General features: G+C 36.9%; 2 protein-coding genes and 1 pseudogene across 6 annotated transcripts in view; 2 read left to right on the top strand and 1 right to left on the bottom strand.

The window, feature by feature from the left end:
• Window positions 1-23,476, top strand: part of UBN2 (ubinuclein 2) — a 95,010-nt gene that overhangs the window by 31,500 nt on the left and 40,034 nt on the right. For all 5 annotated transcript variants that reach the window (XM_032868158.1, XM_032868140.1, XM_032868150.1 and 2 more), the window contains exons 3-9: window positions 1,644-1,745; window positions 5,752-5,889; window positions 6,739-6,842; window positions 9,083-9,572; window positions 14,878-14,948; window positions 19,947-20,076; window positions 23,203-23,321. In XM_032868158.1, the coding sequence (XP_032724049.1) occupies window positions 1,644-1,745; window positions 5,752-5,889; window positions 6,739-6,842; window positions 9,083-9,572; window positions 14,878-14,948; window positions 19,947-20,076; window positions 23,203-23,321 (1,154 nt within the window). The remainder of the gene's footprint in view (window positions 1-1,643; window positions 1,746-5,751; window positions 5,890-6,738; window positions 6,843-9,082; window positions 9,573-14,877; window positions 14,949-19,946; window positions 20,077-23,202; window positions 23,322-23,476) is intronic.
• On the bottom strand, window positions 7,136-7,471 carry LOC116873923 (NADH dehydrogenase [ubiquinone] 1 beta subcomplex subunit 3-like). Its single transcript, XM_032868182.1, is given in 2 exon segments — window positions 7,136-7,357; window positions 7,360-7,471. Coding segments are annotated over 2 exon segments (285 nt in total). The 3' UTR covers window positions 7,136-7,184.
• On the top strand, window positions 11,137-11,253 carry LOC116879011 (annotated as a pseudogene).

The raw sequence follows: 23,476 nt of genomic DNA, 5'->3' as shown, positions 1-23,476 counted from the left end.
ATGCAGCCGGTCACAGGGCTCAGTTCCATGATCCATGAGATCACGACCTGAGCCAAAAGCAAGAGTCAAACACTTTAAACAACTGAGCCACCCATTCGCCCTTATTTATTTTTTAAGTAGGCTCCATGCCCAGCATGGAGCCCAGTGGAGAGTTTGAACTCACAATGGTAAGATCAACACCTGAGCCAAGATCAGGAGTTGGACATGTAACCAACCGAGCCACCTAGGCACCCTAAATTGTTGTTTTTCTTTTTTAAAAAAAATTTTTTTTTAGTTTTCATTTATTTATTTAAGTAATCTACACACAGTATGGCTCTGGAACCCGTGACCGTGAGATTAAGTCACATGTTCTACTGACTAAGCCAGCCGAGCGCCCCTAAAATATTTTTATTTAAAGAGATTATAGACTCACGTGAAGTTGCGCATATAATACAGAGAGGTCCCCTTGTACCAATCAGCCAGTTTCTCCCAATATCTTACATAGCTGTAGTTACCAAGAATAGGAAATTGACATTGGCACAATACAGTTAACTAGACTTCATATCTTATTCACGTATACCATGTACTCATGTTTCATGAGTATATATATACTCATGTATACACATGTACTCATGTTTCATTTTCTTTTATGTTTAATGTGTACAATTCTGGGAGTTTAAAAAAATTTATGAGTAGTTTGTACAGAAGAGTTACAAAGATAATACAGAGACTTCCCATATATTTCTCACGCACTCTCTCCCATGATATCTTGGGTTTGTATAGTAGATTTGTTACAGCTAACAAACCAACATTGTTATATTACAATTAATTAAACTCCCGTGTTTTATTTAGATTTTACTGGTTTACCCCTAATGCCCTTTTTAGGTACTGAATCTCTTTCAGAATACTGTATCACATTCAGTTTTTATGTCTCCTTGGATTCACCTAGACTGTGACAGTTAATCAGCTTTCTCCTTGTTTTTAATTATCCTTATAAGCTTTGAGGAATACTGGTCAGTTATTTGTGCAATGTCCCTCAGTTTAATTTGCCTGTGTTTTTTTTTTTTTTAAGATTTTATTTATTTATTTGACAAACAGAGATCACAAGTAGGCAGAGAGGCAGAGAGGAGGAAGCAGGCTCCCTGCTGAGCAGAGAGCCTGGTGCGGGGCTCGATCCCAGGACCTTGAGATCATGACCTTAGCCAAAGGCAGAGGCTTTAACCCACTGAGCCACCCAGGCGCCCCTGCCTGTTGTTTTTTTTTTTTATGGTTAATTTGTATGATATTTTCTCGTGGTTACCTGGCCATGTAGGCTTTTGTGAGAAGACCACAAAGGTGCCATTTTTATCGCAGCGTACCAAGGGTACATGGCTATCAACAAGATTTATCATGATGTTGTTGCACTTGATTACCTGGCCAAGGTCATGTTGGCCAGGTGTTTCATTATAAAGTTACTTTTTCCCCTCCCTTTCATTCTCTACTCTTTTGAGAGCAAGTCCCTAAGCACAATTTAACATTCAGAGTGTGGGGGGGAATTAAATTCAACCTCTTGGAGAGGGGGATTATCTATAGAAATTATTTGGAATTCTTCTGACAGTTATTTTTTTAAGTTTATGGAAATAGCATGAATACTGATATCAGTCTGACATATCTGTTTTTTGCAGGGTGGGAAACCCCGTAAACACCGGAAGGATCGGCTTCAAGATTTAATTGATATAGGCTTTGGCTATGATGAGACAGATCCATTTATTGATAACTCAGAGGCTGTGAGTAATGTATCTTTAATATAGCAGCAATTGTTTATTTGGGATAGAAGTCAAGGATAAAGTTACCAAAATAGTTCAGTATTTGTTTTTACTCGCCAGTCCTTTGTTGATGTACATCTAAATTGTTTCCACTTTTATGTGCTTACAAACAGTTGAGCATCTGTGCATGTTTATCTTTGTGTACTTGAGTAAATATGTAAGATTAATTAGAATGTGCAAATATATGTATAGGATAAATTTCTAGCAGTGAGATTTATTGATCGAGGGTATTTACATTTTGAATTTTTATTGATATTCCCAAACTTGGGCTGGTGTATTTTCAAATGACTTTTAGATAAGAACCTTGTGAACTTGAAGATTAGAGCTACTAGGTTGAAGTTAATCTGGCAGACATCTTTAAAATGTATTTCGGTTTTGTTGCTGCTGCCAACCCTTTCTGCACTGGTGATGATTGAATGCCAGCCTTTATTGCTGTCTGTTTTGATCAAGCCCTACAGCTTTTCCCCTGGAGTCCTCTTTCTCTTACAAAATGAAGAGGAATTTAGGAAAGCATTTAGGGACTGTAGCAGTCCATTGATCACAGAGCAAGTGAAAGTAGACGTACTGTGTTTGGGAGTAGGTAAGGTATATGTTCTTACATTCTTCTCAATGCACTAGAATAATCTAAACCCTGGACTTATGGTATCCTCTGCATTGTACAGTGATTTCTTAGAATATGCAGAAAGTGATACCAGGGTAAGCATTATAATACTACCCACAAATTAGTATTTCTTTTTCCTGTGACTACACTGCTTGGTTATACAGATGAATACAAGGCATTCAGTGGTAGGAAAGTGATAGGTAGAACTTCCAGCAGGAGGCATCATGGGTACCCTATCATATTCCTGAGTTATTTTAGTATCCTGACATAAACAGGTTCACCATACCAGATAGCCCGGTCTATAGGAGTAAAATACTGACAATGCTCTTTGGGGTAGAGAAGTCTTGTTACCAGAAAAGTTGACAAACCTTTTTGTAGGTTGAAGGATGGAATGTTTTTAAGAGTCTTGACCTTGATATGAAACACAAGTCAAAATTAATAGATTCTAGACTTGACTAGGTTTCTAAAGATTTCTAAGCAGATCTTTTAACATTACCCAATTTTCTCTGCTTTGGTCGGAATATTTGAATAAAGTGTTTTTTCAGACTTTTGCAACCCATAATTGGATTATGTATCAATTTATAGAGAGTGTGGCCAGTATTTTTAATGAAAATGAAGTAGACTAGAATAGGAGCTATCATAGCAAATCATAGTAGATTATGTGAGTTTTTTAATATGTATATGTGCGTGTGCATGCACTGGGTTTTGATGTGTATTTTCCTCTTGGGTGGTGGTGAAGAAAATTTGAAAGCTACTGCTTTAAAAAAATAAGGACAAAGTTAGTAGGTATAAGTTGTTTAAAAATTTTAGAATTAATTGTTGACATTTAGAGGACGAGGTAGTTTCCTGTTTTGTAAGAGGAAATTGAATTAGAATACAGCCTGTTTATTGACTTGCCAAATAATTTTGTATTGTTATCTTTAACAGATTATTGGGTTCTTTTTAAGATAATTCAGACTGACAATTATAATCCAACCAAATGATTTTCTGTTCTTTTCATTTATTGTATTACCAGTAAGCTTTCACTGTTTGTAATTATTTGATAGAGAGTTAAAATAATCTGGTTCTAATTAATTGTCAGAATCATGCACTACTTACTGCTATAAATACCTGAAAATAAATGTTTTTGAAGATTATTTTTAGTCCCACTGATATTGCCAGATTCTGTAAAGACTGAAAGAAAATGTTTTTCTTTATTATTTAATAAATTATAATACCAGGTATGAATAACACTTTTATTTAGGTTGTTTCTTTTAAATTAAACTAGAACTTTCTGAAGTAAGTAATGTTGTCACTGTTACACAACCCCAAAGTATTGATGTTAAATGATTTCCTCTGGGTCACAATTGCCTTTCATAGCCAAAGGATCTAAATCCAGGCCTTCTGATTTTCAAGTTCAGTATTCCATTGCCTCTTAATGAAATTCTACTTAAAGGGCTAAATTAATATGCATAAAGAGCTTGTTCTCCTGAAGAGTGTTCTGATAGGGGAAGCTTAGTAAAACACTGCAGCATACAGATATGGACAACACCATGTTGCCCTTTAATGTAGTGATGAATGTGTTTCCTGTCAGAAAAGCTGCTTTTAATATAGTGGATAGTTTGAAATACAGCCAGAGCCTCTACTCTAAGCTTTAAAAAATTATTCTGGCAAGGTTCTTAACCTCTAAATTTGGTTTTCACTTATAAAATGGGAATAATACTTGTCTTTTTTTGCCTCAAAGGTATCAGGAGGACCAAGTGAAATAATTTATATGAAGAAGCATTGTAAATTATAAAGCAGTGTAAGCGAAAAGTACAGATGTGTTTGTTGCAATTATTCATTTCCAGAAAATAATTACTACAGAGTCATTTCACTTTTAATTCTCTACTCTTCACATCACTTGTTTGCTTACAGATAGTACTGGACTCTTTCTGAAGGTTTTACCCATAGATCTTGATAGTAGCCCATCAAATGAAGCAACAAGAAAGCACTTCATTCCTTTTTCCCCCCTGCTTCATTTCTCTTTGATTCAATGTGATTAAACTGGAAATTCTTTCTTTTTCTATTCACTATTTAATTGAAAAGGATACAAGTTAAAAGCAAAATTTTTGTACTTAGCCTTAGGATTCTTAGAGTAACTAGTACATGCTCTATATTCCTTGTCCATGGCAAAGGATTCTCCTTAAAAATCTGACTTTCTTAAAATTACAAAATATGAAGAGACTGTAAGTAGAGTTTTGGGGACCTTAGGTAGCAGGTATGTAGCTCTGTTAGATAAGTAGTTCCTTTTTTCTGGTTGAGAAAAAAGGAACTACTTATCTAGGACTCCATTATTTGGTGAAGATTGACCTTCATTTAATGTTTGCTTTTGTCCATTTTCATCAGGTGAGAAGTGATAAACTTTAAAATCCAAGCTTAGAGGACATCAGCTTAAGTGATATTTTAGGTCAAACCTTCAGTCTAGTTTAGGTAATTTTCATCTCTTGCTCAAGCCAAGTACCTGGCTCTTCACAATGTATGCTTAATGAACTGGGCAATTAGTTTTCTCCTTTTTTAAACACATACTATGCTGTTTTTGTTTTAAAAAATTCCACCTAATAGCTTAGAGCTAAGACACAAGAAGTAACTTTGTTATTCTTTAAAATCTTCTTATGAATAAAATTATATACTGATATGTTGGGAGATGAAATTTATTCTTTGCCTGAATGTTTAATCATCTGTTTTAACTTGTTTGAATTTCTCATCACAATCATTTGTTCTTGGGGTGCCTCGCTGGCTCGGCTGGTGGATAGAGCATGTGACCCTTAATCTCTGGATGTGAGTTTGAGGCCCATTTTGGGTGTAGAGCTCACTTAAAAAATACATAGGTAGGGTGCCTGGGTGGCTCAGTGGGTTAAGCCTCTGCCTTCGGTTCAGGTCATGATCTCAGGGTTTTGGGATCGAGCCCCGCCTTGGGCTCTCTGCTCAGCAGGGAGCCTGCTTCCCGCTCTCTCTCTCTGCCTGCCTCTCTGCCGACTTGTGATCTCTCTCTCTGTCAAATAAATAAATAAAATATTTTAAAAATATATATAAATAAAGATTTATAAAACAAAAAAAGAATCATTTATCATTAAGAATAGTAGTAGTGATCTTTACATTTTTCTCAGCAGATGATAGAATTTGTGTTGTTATTCCAGAATTTCCATTATTTATAAATACTGAGTAATCCCGGCTCATTTTTATCTCAGATACTAACTTTTTCTTAATTTATTCCACAAACATCCTCATTGTATTCAGTTTTGTAGTTAGGATTTAAGGAAGGTGCTGACATAGTGCTTGATTCTTTGATACATTTATAGAATTAATAATAGGATGTATCTGAGACCTTTTTTTTTTTAAATACAGTATGACGAGTTAGTTCCTGCTTCTCTAACAACAAAATATGGAGGCTTTTACATCAACACTGGCACACTGCAGTTTCGCCAAGCTTCAGATACTGAAGAAGAAGATATTACAGACAACCAGAAGCACAAGCCACCCAAAGTAAGTTTATCCAGCATTGCAGTAGTAATGAGTGTTCGGTTAATAGGGTGTACTTTTTTATTTACTTGTGAATATAAGGAAAAATAAAATGCTAACCATTGTTTAATGAATCTGTAGTTATTTACATGCTTTAAGGTAAAATTATGTAGATAAGGGGAAATTGATACTTACATAATAGGAGAATTGTATTCTTTTAAAACTTCTCTCTCCATATGTGGTCTTATAATCTGCTGTTTGGGGGGTAAGAGTAAGTTTCTAGGGTAAGTTAAGACTCGGTATAGAAATGATGAAAAGCAAAAACAAAAAAAATAAAAAAAGAAATGGTGAAAAGCTATTACCTTTTCTAAGATGTATTTTATAAAGCTAATTGTATGGAATGTATACATTGTTATAGGAAATGAAGAGTGTCCTTAGTTAAGTATTTTTTTGTTTGTTTTTAAAGATTTTATTTATTTGTTTGACAGAGATCACAAGTAGGCAGAGAGGCAGGCAGAGAGAGAGGAGGAAGCAGGCTCCCTGCCGAGCAGAGAGCCCGATATGGGGCTCGATCCCAGGACCCTGGGATCATGATCCGAGCCGAAGGCAGAGGCTTTAACCCACTTAGCCACCCAGGCGCCCCTAGTTAAGTGTTTCTTGAAGTGTGATCAAAGGACTTACTTGTACCAGAATGACCAGAATGTTTGTTAAAAACCACGCAGTGCTCATATACCCCAAGAATCTGCATTTATTACAAGCACTCCTAATGTACACTGAACTTTGAGAGAAAACTACCCTGGATGCTATATTGATACCATCAAAGAGTAAAGTATTGATACTCAGATAACTGATACATTCTTCTATCATTTGAAGATTCCCAAAATAAAAGAAGATGACATTGAAATGAAGAAGCGGAAGCGGAAAGAGGAAGGGGAAAAGGAGAAGAAGCCAAGGAAAAAAGTACCCAAACAATTGGGGTATGTAAAATTAAACATCATAGGGTCATAGATGACCAGCTGCCCTTTTAGAAAGATATATTTAGCATTAATTCATTCAGCTTTGCTGGGTCTAATTTAATACTCTATTTATAAATGTCAATGACTATTAACTTATATTTAATAATATTTATATGTATTTGGTATAAGTATTAGTAAGTAGAAAGTTTTATCTTCTTAGGTTTTGGGGGTTTTTTTGCGAATGTATTCTTTACTAAATCTTACTAGTATTCTTTAAGGGGAAACACACAGACAAGTACATTGAAGAAATCTTATTTTTATAAGAGATTTAAGAAGCCTTTAAGATATTTCCAGGTATTATCTTCAGTGATGCTTCTTATCTTTATTCTTGGACTCCAGGTAATATTCAGCTCCTGTAGCTACCACAAATGCAGCAAATCCCCATTTGAATTCTTTTAATAATGCACCAACAAAGGAAACATTGTTTGCAAAAGCACGGGTGTATCTCCAAGCTTCATTGCGGCCCTATGGGTCCGTGCAGCCAGCTTCTCCTGGACAGTTTCTAATGGTTTTCCTTCTGTCTTCCATTGTTTATAATCTGGAAGTTCCAGTTTGCTATGGCCTTGTTCCTGCCCATGTCTGTGGGCCATGTCTGACAGCAGTCAGACCTCTCACGACACTCAATATTCAATCTGTCATCTTCAATTTTAATTAATTAATATTTATTTATTGATAAGTATAAGAGTTTATCATTTTAGAGACTCACATTGCTTTAGATCAGATTTACACATTCATTTATTAAGTATTTTACTCATTATGACTTTTTACCAAAAAGAATCAGTTTGAAAAGATGGTATAAGCCTTCAACAGTTGTTTTGAACTTTCTGTGCTAAAACTAAGCTGATTAGATGCCTGGGGATTGAGGATTGGCAGTCGTCTTTGTGTGAACAATTTATAGTTGTTGTACTATTTAAAAAGGCATTTGTTTAGTTCTTCATGCTTATAATTTGAGGTAATGACATTATCTCTAAACATCAAGTAGAATTTCTTAAAAAGACTTAAGTCATAAGAATAAAATGTTTATACTATGCATTCATAAAATTACCATTTGCTCTTGCTTCTCTCTGACTTTTTTTGGAGAACTAAAGGACAGAAACTATGAGAGGCTGGATTTTCTTCCCCTCTTTGCCAGGGGAGGTGCATCTGCATTTTGGCCTATCAGTATTCAAAAGATTGATGTAGGGAGGTATTTATCCTCCTGTAAACATGAGATTTTAGTGACCTTGGAGTCATTAAGTAATTAAGGAAAAACATATAGATTACTAGTGAATATATTAAAAGGTCATTATTTACAAGTAAACTTCTTTGGGAACAAAATCTATAATGCCTTTTATTGAATTTGTCATTTTCTCAAATTCATAACTTATTCATGCATCAAATCTTTATTAAATACCTGTTGTATACCAGGTATTGTTGTATTTGTATTTCAAGTATATGTATTTGGAGTATGTAACAGTTAATGAAACGTGGGCTTGCCTTGAAAGTACAAATCATCTTTTTGATTCTGTAGTGCGTATAGAAGCATATAAGCCATAGAATGTAGGAAAGATTTCTAGAGAGAGTGGTAACTAAACTGAAACCACCTTTTCCCCCATGGTTTCTGTAGGGAGAACATTGTCACAGAAAATTACACGTATATGATTGCCTCACATGGCTGTTCCCAGAATGGAAAGTGAAAGTGATCAGAACGTAGCAGCAGATAGAATAGGGTCTAGAAAGATTTTGCATTTCTTTGGCAGCTTGTAGCACAAACCACCTGGAATATCAGTTTGAAGTTGTACTTGTGTGAGCTTCTCTGGTTGTAAGGCAACTCTGTTTTCAGCAAAAGTGCATTTCTTTACTTGGTTTATTTCTTAGGCAACCACTTTATAGAAGTGCTTAAGGATGTGAACATTCCAAAAACAGTAGTAAGTTTAACTTCATATTCTCTAATAAATATGAGCTACATTCTGTTTTGTTTCTTTCTGTTAACTTTAGTCCATTCATTTTCTTCACTCTGATGACCATTTACCTATCGACCTTTCCTCAGTGACAGTCCATCCAGATGATGAGAAAGATGCTGTGATAAAAGGATAATTTAATAAGAAATTTGCTCTCCCATATATCAAATGATTGTTTTGATGATCTATGCCTGCTTATTTACATGGGGCTTTCAACTTTAAAATTATACATAGCCTAATGGATGACCTTTTTCTTCACAGAGTTGTGGCTCTAAATTCCCACAAGTCTGAAAAAAAGAAGAAACGTTATAAAGATTCTCTTTCTCTAGCTGCCATGATACGAAAATTTCAGAAAGAGAAGGATGCATTAAAGAAGGAGCCTAACCCCAAAGTCCCAGTGAACTTAACAACCTCCTCTCTGAATAAACCCCCCTCCACTGCTGTAGCATTGGGAAATGACGTCTCGGACTTAAATCTGAACAGTGCTGATCCGGACCTCCCTATTTTTGTTGGCACAAACGAACATGAACTGTTTCAGGAAGCTGAAAATGCCCTAGAGATGCTAGATGATTTCGACTTTGACAGATTACTGGATGCTGCTTCTGATGGTAGCCCCCTCTCCGAGTCAGGGGGAGAGAATGGAAACACCACCCAGCCAACCTATGCCTCTCAGGTTATGCCCAAGGTGGTGCCTACACTCCCAGAGGGTCTACCTGCTCTTCTTGAAAAACGCATTGACGACCTCCGTGTAGTAAGTGTAATAATTCCCTTGTTTCTTATTTGCCACATAAACTTAATAATAAATGCTTTCTATAAGACAAAAGTAATAACTCAGAATCCCAGCACCCATATAAACAACTTATGATTTTCTGTATTTCCTTTTAGGCATTGGTTGTATGCATAGGCCTTAGGTTTGAAGTAGGAATAGTTACAGCAACATATATGGGTGATTGTTTTATTATTTTATTTCATCTTATAAATTTTTTTAAAAGATTTATTTTAGAAAGAGTGAGAGGATGCTTGCAGAAGTGAGTGTGAGGGGGAAGGAGCAGAGGAAGAGGGAGAGAATCCTCAAACAGATTCCCCACTGACCACAGAGCCTAAAGTGGGTCTTGATCCCAGTACCCTGGGATCATGACCTGAGCTGAAATCAAGAGTCGGACACTTAAAGGACTGAGCCACCCAGGTGCCCCTTATCTTATAAATATTTTTCAGCATAGCTTTCATAAATTACAATTTTTATTGTAAAAAAAAAAGTCACATAAAGACAATAGAGGGAAGGGAGGAGCAAATAGTAACATTACAAAAGCATACCTGAACTTGGTCCAAGCTATCAACATCTAGTTATTTTTTAATTGATTTTTCCAGCTAATCACATTTAGTAAGCATGCATTGTGTTCCCATTAGGCCAAACTTGAGAGCTGAACTTTAGCATGTCACACTAGATGCCTCTCTAGATTGACTTGGATTCATAATCTTTGTTTAACTAGCTGCAGATCCAGATAAGTGTCATCACACTTCATTTAATCTCAGGGAGATAGTATTTTGACTTAAAATAACATGCCAGTGGGTGCCCTGGGTGGCTCAGTTGATTAAGCCGTTTGCCTTCAGCTCAGGTTCCTGGGATCAGTCCTCACAGCAGGCTTCCTGCTCAGCAGGGAATCTGCTTCTCCCTTTTCCTCTGTCCCTCCCCCTGCTTATGCTCGCTTGCTTGCTCTCAAATAAATAAAATATTAAAAATAATAATAACATGCCAAACCTAGCTTAAAAGGCCCTTCTTGATTACTTTAGCATCTTTTTTTGAACCCATGCCATATTTTAGTCCTCATTTTTTTCTTGACTACCAAAGTAAATTGCACAGTATTTTTTTTTTTTTTAAGATTTTATTTATTTGACAGAGAGAGATCACAAGTGGACAGAGAGGCAGGCAGAGAGAGAAAGAGGAGGAAACATACTCCCCGCAGAGCAGAGAGCCCGATGCGGGACTCGATCCCAGGACCCTGAGATCATGACCTGAGCTCAAAGCAGAGGCTCAACCCACTGAGCCACCCAGGTGCCCCTAAATTGCACAGTATTAAATGTATTTTCATACATAGGGAAAGATCGCCCATAATCTGACATTCCCCACTCCCAGCGGAAATAACCACTATTAAATCATTTATTTCTCTGGATTTTAATCCATTCATTTGCAAATGTTATAGTATTATAAAAAATAATTAATAGGATGGTAATGTATGGACTATACAGCTTGCTTCTTTCTCATGGGATTGTAGTAATCCAACTTAAGTCACATTTTACAATTTACTAATCATCTTAGCTTTGTGCAGTGGCAGTATCGTAGCCAATGAGGTTTATCCGAGGCACGATTATTGCTAATTAAAATTTACTAATCATCTTTATATTGTATTTATTTTTCATAACTTTTCCTGAAATTTAAATACCTGATTATGAGAATATTAGATTTATCTAATTTTTCTAGTAACTGGCCTACAGATTTTATTTAGTAATTCTATTATTTTTTTCCAAAGTTTTTATTCTTTAGCATTTCTTCTGAAGTTGTGACTTAATTTTGGCTCACCTGTATTTTTACTTATTTTAATGTATTTCATGTTGGGTCCATGGTCAAAGGAGCGAGAATGATACAAAGTGAAGGTCAAGCAAAGCTTTTTTTCGTGCCAAGCACTGAGAAACAAACTGACCGGCCAGGGCCATCTCTTGCAAAGAGGCTACCTCTCTCTTCTTTGCAGACTAGCTTTTAAGGGCAAAGGCCATGTGGTTGGGCCTGGCCACGCATAGGTGACCAGTGAGATTGAAACACAGAGAAAGCTGCACAGTCCTGCTAGGTAACACATAAGTGACCAATTGAATTACAGTTTACCCTATAGTAGATATTTGAACTAGCCTATGACCTTGGTCAGAGTTGGCGCCCAAAGGGCACCCAAAGGGCGGGGCCCACACTCCTTTGTAGCTAGGGAGACAGTATGCACCCCACCGACTGGATACCTCCACCTGGCCTGACCCATGCTTGTATTTGGGCTTTGTTACCTGGGACTGGTTTTCGGAACTTGTTTTTAAGTAAGTTCCCTGAAGGGTGTGGGGGCAGGGTCAGGACCGAGCTGCTCTGGCTAAATAGGCCCTTGCATTTCATTAGTATGGAATTTAGAGAAGTGTGTTAAAATATCTCATGGCCAGTATTTCTTAGGTTATAAATTGTGTTTACCATCATTTTTGCTTCATTTCCATGCTGTGTTGTTTGACCCATAAAATTCTTGATGGCTAGATCTTCTTTATGATTATCATTTGAAGGTGACTTTTTGTGCTGTTAGTGCTTTTTACCTTGAATTTAGTTTTGTCTGACTTACTGTAGACTGTTTTCTTTTTCTTTCTACATGGTAGTTTTTCTCATCATTTACCTTCAACCTCTTTGATTTTATTTTAGCTCTTTTTCTTATAGACAGTGTTTAATTTCTTTATTGGCCTCATCTGAGTCCTTTCTCTTTTAACAAATTATTTTATTTTTTTACAGTTGTTATAATTATATAATTGATCTTTGTCATTTTCTTTTTTATCTTGTTACTCATCTCTTTTGTTTTCATTGTTTTGCTATTTTCTGTGCTTATTTTTTGAAAAGTATACAGTCTGTAGATTTGGTAGTAAGCAGGTTTTTATTTAATCTTCTCAGCTACTCTGCATAGGAAATATAAGTATTATTTCCTTTTTGTGGTTAAGAAACTTGAGGTAAGTTAAATAGCTTGATCACGTCTATGCAACTAGTAAGTTGTGGAGCCAAATTTTCGCCACAAGGGTTCACCTAACTCCAAAGTATATGCTTCTTGCTTTCCCATGTTGCCTATCTCTAAAACCTTTAGTTTCTTACAGGTTTTAAAAAGTGTTAGTGATGTGATCCACATTTTGCAAGATATTATTAATAATAATAGCTTTTGGGGTGCCTGGGTGGCTCAGATGATTCAACCTCTACCTTCAGCTCAGGTTATGATCTCCAGGTCCTGGGATCAAGTCCCATATCAGGCTTCCAACTCATTGGGGAGCCTGCAACTCCCTCTCCCTCTCCCTCTCTCTCTGCCTTTCCCCCTGCTTGTGCTCTCTCTGTCTCTCTCTCAAATGAACAAATACAGTCTTTTAAAAAAAAAATAGCTCTTGTTTATTTAGCAGAAACCTGTACTCTGTATTGAATGCGGTGTTTCTGTGTCTCACATAGCATTTACCATTCGGGGGACAGTACCCTGATTGGGTTTAGTGTGCTTTACCTACTGTGTAGTCTCATCCTCCAACAGTCATGTGAAGTAGGTAGTGATCTTCCATTTAAGAGATGAGGAAACTAAGGTTCAAAAGGTGAAGGGATTTGCCCAAGGCCACATAATTTTTAAATGGCTGAGCCGTGATTTAAGTTCAGCATTTAAAGGCAGGACTGTGGAGTTCCATTGTAGGCACTCTGTCTGCTATGTTATATGCCATTCATTTTTTACTTACTAAGCAAAATTTGATTAGTAATGAGTGTGTTATAGTCTTGTAAAAGCTTTGTCATATCTTATATACCAGAACGTATTTCTTTCTCTCTCTCTTAATAGCCCTGCCAGGGTTAATACAGGTGCTCCCTGACTCCTTGGTAGGAAATCATCAGTAAGAAGTTTGATTTCACTTACTGGTATCTATGACTCCTCTTTATGTTTTATTTGAAATATGAGAATGGTATTTTTTTCTTTAGGAGGTGAGAAGTCATCCTTAGCTTAAATGCTTATGTTTGTGTGAGAATGAATTGCTTCTTGTGGCTCTTTTCTTACTTTGTAATATTCTTCCACTCTTCACCCTCTTGACTTTTTATTATTTTTCTTGAAGTTTAGTTTCCCTGTGCCTTTCATATATTTCCAACCCCTACACATACCCAGTTTTCATGCTAAGAAGTACTGAAGCACATCTTAGAAATTTTCTTCTACTTATTGCATGTAAAGTCAAGTAACTTGGTGTGATGGCTGAGTCAACATATGGCTTGCTCAGATTATTAGATCAGGCTTCTTGGTGTTTTATACCTCATGGACCTCAGCTACATCGTTTGTGATTTTCCCAGTGTATTTTCCTTCTGGTGGGGTTTGCTGATAACTTGGTTTCTGGTCACCTGGTTGAGGTGACAAACATAACGATTAAATTAATCTCATTGTACTAATTTTTGCTTATCCCTTGATAATTACCTTGCCTACGTTTTTTGGTTATAAGTAATTAGGTGGAACCTAAACAGGCTGCAGGAAGCCAGGTGTCTTTGTACGGGGTGACGGTGTTGTGCAATCGAAGTCAGAAAGCTTGTGTCTGAGCCCCGGATCCACCACTTACTAGTAGTGTGATTTGGGGGCATGTCAAGTAACCTCTTTTGACAGATTTAGCTTCCTTGGTTGTAAGTGGGGGCAGTCATGCCAATGTCATTGGCTGTTATGAGGCTTAAACATGGTAATGAATATAACATGTAGAATATCAGGTAGATACTTTGTAGACACTCAATAGAAAGTGAGACATCTGCTTGTTGTTATCCTGGAGATCACAGCAATAATTAATAAACCTGTGGATGGTCAAGTACACAAGATCCCCGAAGCACTAAGAAGTCTTGTATGTATAATTTTGTTAATTTAGTTGGGATTAAGAAAAATTAAATACAGAGGTAATAGGAAACATTGGCATATATGCTAAATTTGTTACACTCTAATTTCCTATTCATGCCATGTACTAAGCTGGGTATGGAGGATACAAAGTGAAGTAAATCACAGTAGCCCCACCCTCAAGAAGCTTATCCTTTAGTAAATAAATATGGAAACAGTGTGTTTATTGAAAGTGATTGGCAGGGCGCCTAGGTGGCTCAGTTCCTTAAAGGTCTGCCTTTGGCTCAGGTCATGATCTCAGGGTGTTGGGATCGAGCCCCACAGCGGTCTCTGGCTTTCCCTCTGCCTGCCACTCCCCTTGCTTGTATGTGCACACTCTCTCTGTCAAATAAATAAGTAAAATCTTTAAAAAAAAAAAAAAGTGATATTGACAATCTTATGTTTCTCTAGGCTGCCAAACTTTTTGATGAAGAAGGAAGGAAAAAATTCTTTACACAGGATATGAATAATATTCTTCTGGAGTAAGTAATTCTCTTCTTTAATTAAAAAGCCTAAAAGTTATTTATACTTTAAGAATGCATTTAAACATACAGTTGGTTACAGCTTTACAGGTTGAATATTACTTTAGATTTAAATGTATTTTTTTTGTCACTTTGTATGAAAATGTCTTTCTGGAACAGCTCTGAGTATTCTTATTAAATTTGGTATAATTTTCCTTCTATTTTCATTCGGACTTGAGAAGAATAATTCCATTGGCATCTAGCAAAACGAATTCATACAAACATTTTTATAGCCAAATGGAAAGTATGTTTAATGAAGAAATTCTGGTTGTGAGGTAGGAGAGAGGCAGTGTGGAGAAAACAAAAGGGAGAATGGAAAGGGGAGGCTGAAGGCTGAAATAGGATACAGATTGTATTTAAATTAGTGACAGTTTTTCCTCTTACCTGGTGTTTGATGCTAAGGAAGTTGCAGGTTCTAAAATTGTGGTCCCCTAAGCTGTCCTTGTAAACCTATTGGCTTTTAAGTTTTGACCATTAGGTTTAGAAGTGGAGTGTATAATTGGCTGCAAGCAGAACTGGGTAAAAAAAGCAATCCTGGAGAAAGCAGCAGATTTTACTCCTCTCACGTGAAAATAATGTTTGCCTGCTCTTGGTGGTTCGGTAGTATTATATACAAAGAAACAAGCAGTGTTTCCAATACTGTGTGTTGAGTCCTGTCTTTTAAATATATGTTGGAGGTAGTTTCTCATAAGACACAAAGAATGATGAATTGGTTTGCTTTGATAACTATTTTCTTTTTTGTTTGTTTGTTTTTTCCCCTCTCCCTTTTGATTATTGTTTGAGTTGAGTACAATCTCTCTTTCTTCAGAGTACTTAAAAAATCTTTTTGGTCCCCTGCAGACCCATGAAACATATAACCTAGTATGCTACTAGTTTGGTGACAGAGGAATTTCTTATTCCTATTCTTTATTTTAGCCAGAGATTTTCAGATTGATTCTGTCTGCCTGGAAGCGAGGCAAATGCTTCCTGCCTGCGCCAGCTCCTTTTACACCCCAGATTCAATAAACAGTATAACCATTACTCACCAGAGCTGTCCCAGATTCCCTAATCAGGAATCTGACTGGCTGCTTTTTCTTTCTACCAGGAGAGCCCTAAGTTTACTGGATCAGGTCCTTTTCCTATGATTAAGACAGTGCTTTTTTATTTTACTCTTTTGTAAGAGGGACTGACTTTCCTCCCCTGAGAGAAAGAAAGGACCATCCTTGGGACATAACATCTCAGATAAGCAGATTATCAGCATTCCACTAACAGGCTTCTTTCTTTCTTTTTTCCCTTCTTCTTCTTCTTTTTTTTTTTTTTTTTTTAAGTAATCTCCACACCCAGCACGAGTGTCGAACTCATGACCCTCAAATCAAGAGTCACCTGCTCTACTGACTGAGCTGGCCAGTTGCCCCTCCTGCCCTCTAAAAACTGTTTTTATTTTAAAATTTACTTTATTTATTTTAAAGTAGGCTCCATGCCCAGTGTGAGGCTTGGACTCATGACCCTGAGATCAAGAGTTGGATGTTCTTCCAACTGAGCCAGCCAGGCATCCCCCTGCCCCCAGCAGACTTCCTTTAATCTTCCCTATGTCTCTCTTAAATCCTCGAGTTTTGTTAGAGCCCATCTATTTTTCATTTCACAGAGTGTGCCTCCAGTACTATAAAGCTGTAGTGTTCAGAGTTTAATGTTTTCCATTTTAATCACTTATTTATGCCCTTAGCCTCCGTTTCTACTTTCCTAAACAAATACCCCTTGTTTCTCTAGACTGAGAGCACACGGTACATAATTATTTTGGGAAGTAAATTCTTATGAAATTATCCAGGTATATTGGCTCTGCCTCACCACTGCTTCATTATGCTGGGCAGAAAGGGGTGAATTTGTTGGAATAGGAACACTTTCTCTTTTTGCTTAATTGATTTTGACTTGGATCAGCAAATATACAACTTGCCAGCTTAATCTCTTTCCCTGTTTCCTCCTTTATCTCAAGCATACATTGCTAATAAAATCTTGATACTCTTTGCCTGTGATCCCAATCCAACCTGAGTTGTGTTCAACAGATACTCTAAAGTTGTTTAGGGTCAGGAGGAATTCACATCCCTCTTGTGTATTATCAATCAACGGGCTTTTGAATTCTTGCTATAAAATAAGAACTATTTTGGATTTTGTATTTAGGTTACTGCTCCCTAAGTCCTCAGTTACTGGTTTTCAGTGGTTCTATTATGTGGACAGTGTTGGTAAGATATATGGAACACTAGAGGAATAATTCAGGAAATTAAGTAGGTTCCAGAATTCACTTGGAGTTAGTCGGCTTTTCTTTTGCTAGTATTTTTAAACTGATTGAATGAGATATATATTCTGGGTTTCTTTTTAAGACTTTGTATATTTATTTGAGAGACAAGGCATGACTGGGGGTAGGAGGACAGAGGAAGAGGGAGAAGCAGACTCCCCACTGAGCAGGGAGCCTGACGTGGGGCTGTAGCCCAGGATCCCGAGATCATGACCTGAGCTGAAGGCAGACAATCAACTGAGTCACCCAGGAGCCCCTATATTCTGTTTTTTAAAAAGAGGGAGAAGGGTGCCTGGTTGGCTCGGTTGGTAGAGCATGTGACTTTTGATCTCAGTGTCATGAGTTCAGGCCCCACATTGGGTGTAGAGCTTACTTAAAAAAATAATAATAAAAAGAGGGTTGATAGGTTAAAAAAAATAAATAAAATTTAAAAAAAAGGTTGCTAGGATAGGAAGATAGTCATATATCAACTATGGGGAAATGACTGTTTCTAGAATTCTGTGTGAAAATACAGATAAGACTAAGTATTCCTGAGCCAGAAGAATCTTGTTTATAAAGTTGACCATTGCTTGAGCTAAGGATTCCTATGTTGCATTTCTTGGAGGCTTCTTCAGAGGCAAGTGAGAGCCTTGTAAAGACAGATATAAAAGTGGGTTTCACATACCTCTTTGTGGGTTACTCACAAAACCCAATGTTTGTCCTCTAATGCATTGTCAGCAGATGATCCCAGTATATTTTTATCTGTTTAGAACGTGTAGCAATCATGTGTTCATAATTTATTATCAGAGGTTTGAGACCCATCTGTCATAACTTCCATGCGTGGATATCTGCTTTGGGGATAGACTTCACTTAAAGAAGTGAAAGAACCGGGGCGCCTGGGTGGCTCAGTGGGTTGGGCCGCTGCCTTCGGCTCGGTTCATGATCTCAGGGTCCTGGGATCGAGCCCCGCGTCGGGCTCTCCGCTCAGCGGGGAACCTGCTTCCCTCTCTCTCTCTCTCTCTCTCTGCCTGCCTCTCTGTCTACTTGTGATCTCTCTCTGTCAAATCAATAAATAAAATCTTTAAAAAAAAAAAAAAAAGTGAAAGAACCTGGTAGATAGAAGGAGACAGGCTCAGGGAAAGTTTGTTGCTTTAGGGGAACCTTTATTTTTTTGAAATGTGAAAATTACTGAAATTCAAACTTTTCATTACCATGTGTTTTAGGTACTTCTTAGACCTTAGAAGATTGGAATTCTTAGTGAGAAAAAAAAAATTAAATGTGTGAGGGATGTGTGCTAAAAATATACTGCCCTCAGGTAGGAATTTGTATATAGTTGTGATAGACCAATTTATTGGTAACCTTCAGGGATAATATGTTTCTCTAATTTTTACCTGGTATTGGCATAGGAGCAGGGAGTCAGATCTTTGTGTTTTTGTTTCCCCTCTCTTTGGAAACCACCGATTTTTATAAGTGTGTATTGAGTCACTCTGTTCTTACTTGGAATCTCTTATTACTTGGAGTTCCTATTTTATTTTCAGCCTTAATTAATCTTTAATAATGGGGCAAGCCTAGAAAGCCTCCTACCCAGACTCTAGACTTTTAATAAAGATCCCCCCTTAATGTTATTTAAACCGAATGTTTATACACAGAATTCATGACCATAGTGATTGTTTCCCATATGATCCTCTGCATTTGACCTTCTGGTTCTTATAGATTCTAAACATGTTTCCATTCATCTATGTGTTTGACTTCTCTAATACCAAGAATTTTTATTGCCAGTGCTAAGAGCATAGTTCTCCGCATTTTGTTGTTTCTGAAATTGCAGTGTATCTTGTAAGTGATGGATATACTTGATATGGGAGGGCTTCTTTCCTTCCCCAGATGCTGTTAATTGACTCTTTGGATTCATCTTATATTTGTGAAAATTATTTATCAAATATATCTGCACCTTCTCCTATAATAGAATGTGATGATTTGGACATAGTTTTTGCCAAGAGCCCCAGTTTGGTCTTGGCCTTCAAATTAATATGTGTTCCTACCTTCCTGCAATAGCAGCTGCCGGATAGATACAGTGTCTTTCATTTTAGTAGAAACCTCAATTATTGATTAGTAGACTTGTCCTGCTGAGAATATGGTGGCCGTTAAAACTCTTCTCTATTTCTTAATAACTATTACATTAAATACCCATTTAACAATTTATTTTTGGTCTAAAAAACTAATTTACAAATGGAAACAGGAAATGAAGAATTGGAATAAATTGAACAAACTACTAAATATCTAGCTTATGCAGTGCAGGCATAATGGAGGAGACAAAGATGGATGAAAAACAGTCTGTATGTGTATCCCAAAGGGCTTCACCTCTCCCGAATCTGAATTTTTTTTAAACACCTGTAAGGAAAAAATACTCTAAATTCATCAAAACTATGTAACTCTCTAGCGTAGCAATTGCAGTGGGGGAGAGAGCATATGAATATCTATCTGAGGGAATGAGCTTTTGGTTAATTGAGTTCCTGTGCTTTATCCCTGTTCATCAAAAAATTATTCACCAGTTTATTGTTGTATAAATTCTTTCTATATTTTCTCCTTGAAAAATACTGTCTAGGAAATCATGGAAAGATAAAACGAGAGAAGAGTTACTGCCTTTGCCTCCTTGCTTGTGTCAGTGCCTGAAGGAAATTCTGTACTATTTATTTGTCATTGTTTTTGTTCAGCATCGAGTTACAGCTACAGGAACTAGGCCCTGTCATCCGTAGTGGTGTCTACTCCCATCTTGAAGCTTTTGTGCCATGCAATAAAGAAACACTGGTAAAACGTCTAAAGAAGTTACATCTCAATGTCCAGGTAAGACGAGGAATAATAATATCCATATCTGAGGTTTTATAACCTATAAAGAGACTGGTTTCTTTTGGGGGCTTTTGTATATTAGGTGCTTTATATTTATAGTCTTATTGTACATATGGAATAACTATAGGAGTTGTCAAAGGCATATTGGATTTTTTTTTTTTAAGATTTTATTTATTTATTTGACAGAGAGAGATCACAAGTAGGCAGAGAGGCAGGCAGAGAGAGAGACAGACAGAGGGAAGCAGGCTCCCTGCTGAGCAGAGAGCCCGATGCGGGACTCGATCCCAGGACCCTGAGATCATGACCTGAGCCGAAGGCAGCGGCTTAGCCCACTGAGCCACCCAGGCGCCCGCATATTGGATCTCTTGAAAAAACTTACTTTTTAACAGTTGATAAGTCTAGATGAGAATGTTTTCTAAGGCATAGATTCTTGGACTGGTAAAATAACTTCAATTCCACAGCTGATACAGTTTTGCCCTCAAGAAATATGTGACAGATTGAGAACTCCGTTTTTTCATTACTGAGCTGGATCTATGCAAATATGTTCACACCTACTTTACACAAACCAGTGGAAAGAATCCCAGGGTAAACTTAGAGATTTTTTGGTGTAATCATCCATGTTTTGCTAGATTGTTCTCCCCTACAACCCCACTAGGTAATTGTCTAAGTTTGAATGCTTCCAGTGGTCAGAAACATACTTCATTGTAATATCAGAAAATTCTTCCATGCACTGAGACAAATCCAGGTGCTTTCCACCCCATTGGTCCTAATTCTACCTTTGAGTCTATTCATAAATCTAATTGTCACCTTCCCAGCTTTCATGTTTTTGAAAGCTTGTATTATGTCCCCTTCTTCACTTCATGTAAAATGGTTTTTAGTATCTTCATTGCCCTGATTACTCTTCCCTTAATGATTTATTTGATTATATATTTTAAAAATATTTATAACTTGCAAGTAAAGGAAAAGAACTTAAATGTAATTTAAGACCAAAAATGACATTTTTTTCTATTAATAAAGGTATTTCATGGAATTAAAAATACAGCCAGGAAGGGATGGGAACTAATAATTTAGATTAACTCTTATTTCTCTCTACCCATCTCCCCATGTCTCATTTTTATCCTTGTAAGTCATCTGAAAATAAGATTACCTTTTTTTTTTTTTTTTAAGATTTTATTTACTTATCTGACAGAGAGATAGCACAAATAGGCAGAACAGCAGGCAGAAGGAGAGGGAGAGGGAGAAGCAGCCTCCCTGGGCTTGATCCCAGGACCTATGGGATCCTGATCTGAGCTGAAGGGAGAAACTTAACTGACAGAGCCACCCAGGTACCCCTGAAAATAAGATTACTTTATTCTCAAGGTTTTATATTACGGAAAAGCAGACTGATTTAGCCCTCTCATCCCAATCCAAGTTCTTGGGTCAGAAAATCTGATTATATTATCTTGGGTCAACCAAAACTTTTCCGGCCAGAGGTTGGGAGTCACGTAGCACAACATGGCTGTCTAAGGCCCCCGATGGCTCTAATGGGGGAATGAATGTGGTGCCCTGGACCACTTGTAATGTGATCTGAGAGACATAGAACTGCTTATTATAAGTATTATACAACTGTTAGTAAAACAGCCTGACTCGGTTTTGTCTCATTTCATGATCTCAGTGTTTTGAGATTAAGCCTTTCATCAGGCTCTGAGCTGGGCATGGAACCTGGTCAGGATTCTCTCTCCCTTTCCCTCTGCCCCTCCCCAACTCCCCACATGCATGCGTGTGTGTGTGCTCTCTCTTTAAAAAAAAAAAAAAAAAATTTTGAATTGGGAAATCTTTCTCAGTTTAAAGCAGAGAAATAAATGAAATTTACTTGAGATCACAGATTTTTGTGTCTGTGCCTGGCTCCTTCAGACACTGGCAGTTGGAGCTAACTGCCATACATTCACAGGACAGAAGTGGGTACCAGTAAAAAAAGATCTAGAGGCAGGAGAACAACTTTTTATACATTATAAGATGTTTTCTAAGGAACATATCAGATTTGATATTTGAAGTTATTTAATATCCCTCTTGGCTGTAAAAGAAGACATTTATCTTAGCCCTTGCTTTTCTTTATATGGTTTTAGCATGTGTACTTTTATTCCCTAAATACTATATTGTTTGATTTTATATATTTTTGAGCTTCGTATAAATGGAGTCATACTGTCTCCATACTTTTCTTCTGTGACTGACTTTTTTACACTGAACATTATGCATGTCAGATTTATCTGTGTCTTTACATGTGGTGAACTCCATTTTTGGAGTACATTTGCTGTACAGTGTGTATGGTGTTCCATTCTATAAATACTTCCTAATTAATTTATTCATGTTACTGTTGATGGATATTTGGGTTGTTCGAGATAGTCTCAGCTACATAATTAAGAAGTGATCACCTAGGATCCATGATACTGGATGTTTCACATTTCTTTTAATGGAATTTTTATAGCAGACAGTGTCATATGTGCTGTTATATTTATTAATTGGTATGTATGAAAATAGTAGGAGTCTTCCAGTTTCCTCTTTCTCTTTGGCCTTGACCTTGCATTTTTGCTTGCAGCATAAGTCATATTTAGTAACAATTTTAAAATGAAAGAACAGGATGCCAGCATCCTGTTTGTAGTCTCCCAGACCGAATCCTATGTTCCAGTGTTGCAAAGCGGTATCTCCACTTATGGTACTGCTTCCTCCTCATAATTGTGATCAACCAGTAGTAGTCTGCACAATATAGATTTTGATCTGTATTTAATTTTAAAGTGTCCATATAATTTATTGGCTGGGGCATTTTTAAGAATGTAAAGGAATACATTGTGTGTCAACTAAACTCAAATAAAAAAAATTTTAAGAAAAAAATGTCAGGAACACTTAATTATGCTGGGGTATCAAGCAAAAACTGGGATTCTCGTTGACGGTCTGGGAAGTATGGTCATCCTAATTTTATATCCAGTGTGCATTATGAAAAGTCAGTGTGGTAGGAGAAGCGTCCACATTTAAATATGTTTACATTAAAAAAATAGGTTTTCATTTCAAATCCATAATCAATGTCTTTTGTGAATCTTCTTTAATTCTTGTAAATTTTAAAAAACTTTTAGTATACTTTCTCCTCAGGATGATCGTTTAAGAGAACCTCTGCAAAAACTGAAACTGGCTGTTAGCAACGTGATGCCTGAACAGCTATTCAAATACCAGGAGGACTGCCAAGCTCGTAGTCAAGCTAAGTGTGCCAAGTATGTACCTCTTCTGTTTGGAGCGGCTTTTGCATTTGAGAAATATTTTTAGCTCTGAAGGTTTGGTCTTATGTAGATGTTACCACCAAGTAGAAATCCACATGTACCACTGAAGTGGTGTAATTGAGTGTTTTCTAAATGACACAACACTCCCC

This window comes from Lontra canadensis, unplaced genomic scaffold, assembly GCF_010015895.1.
Source record: "Lontra canadensis isolate GAN:19392208 unplaced genomic scaffold, GSC_riverotter_1.0 scaffold2, whole genome shotgun sequence".
Classification (NCBI taxonomy): domain Eukaryota; kingdom Metazoa; phylum Chordata; class Mammalia; order Carnivora; family Mustelidae; genus Lontra; species Lontra canadensis.
Note: the sequence above shows the minus strand (reverse complement) of the source record. Positions and strands in the feature narration are given on the sequence as shown.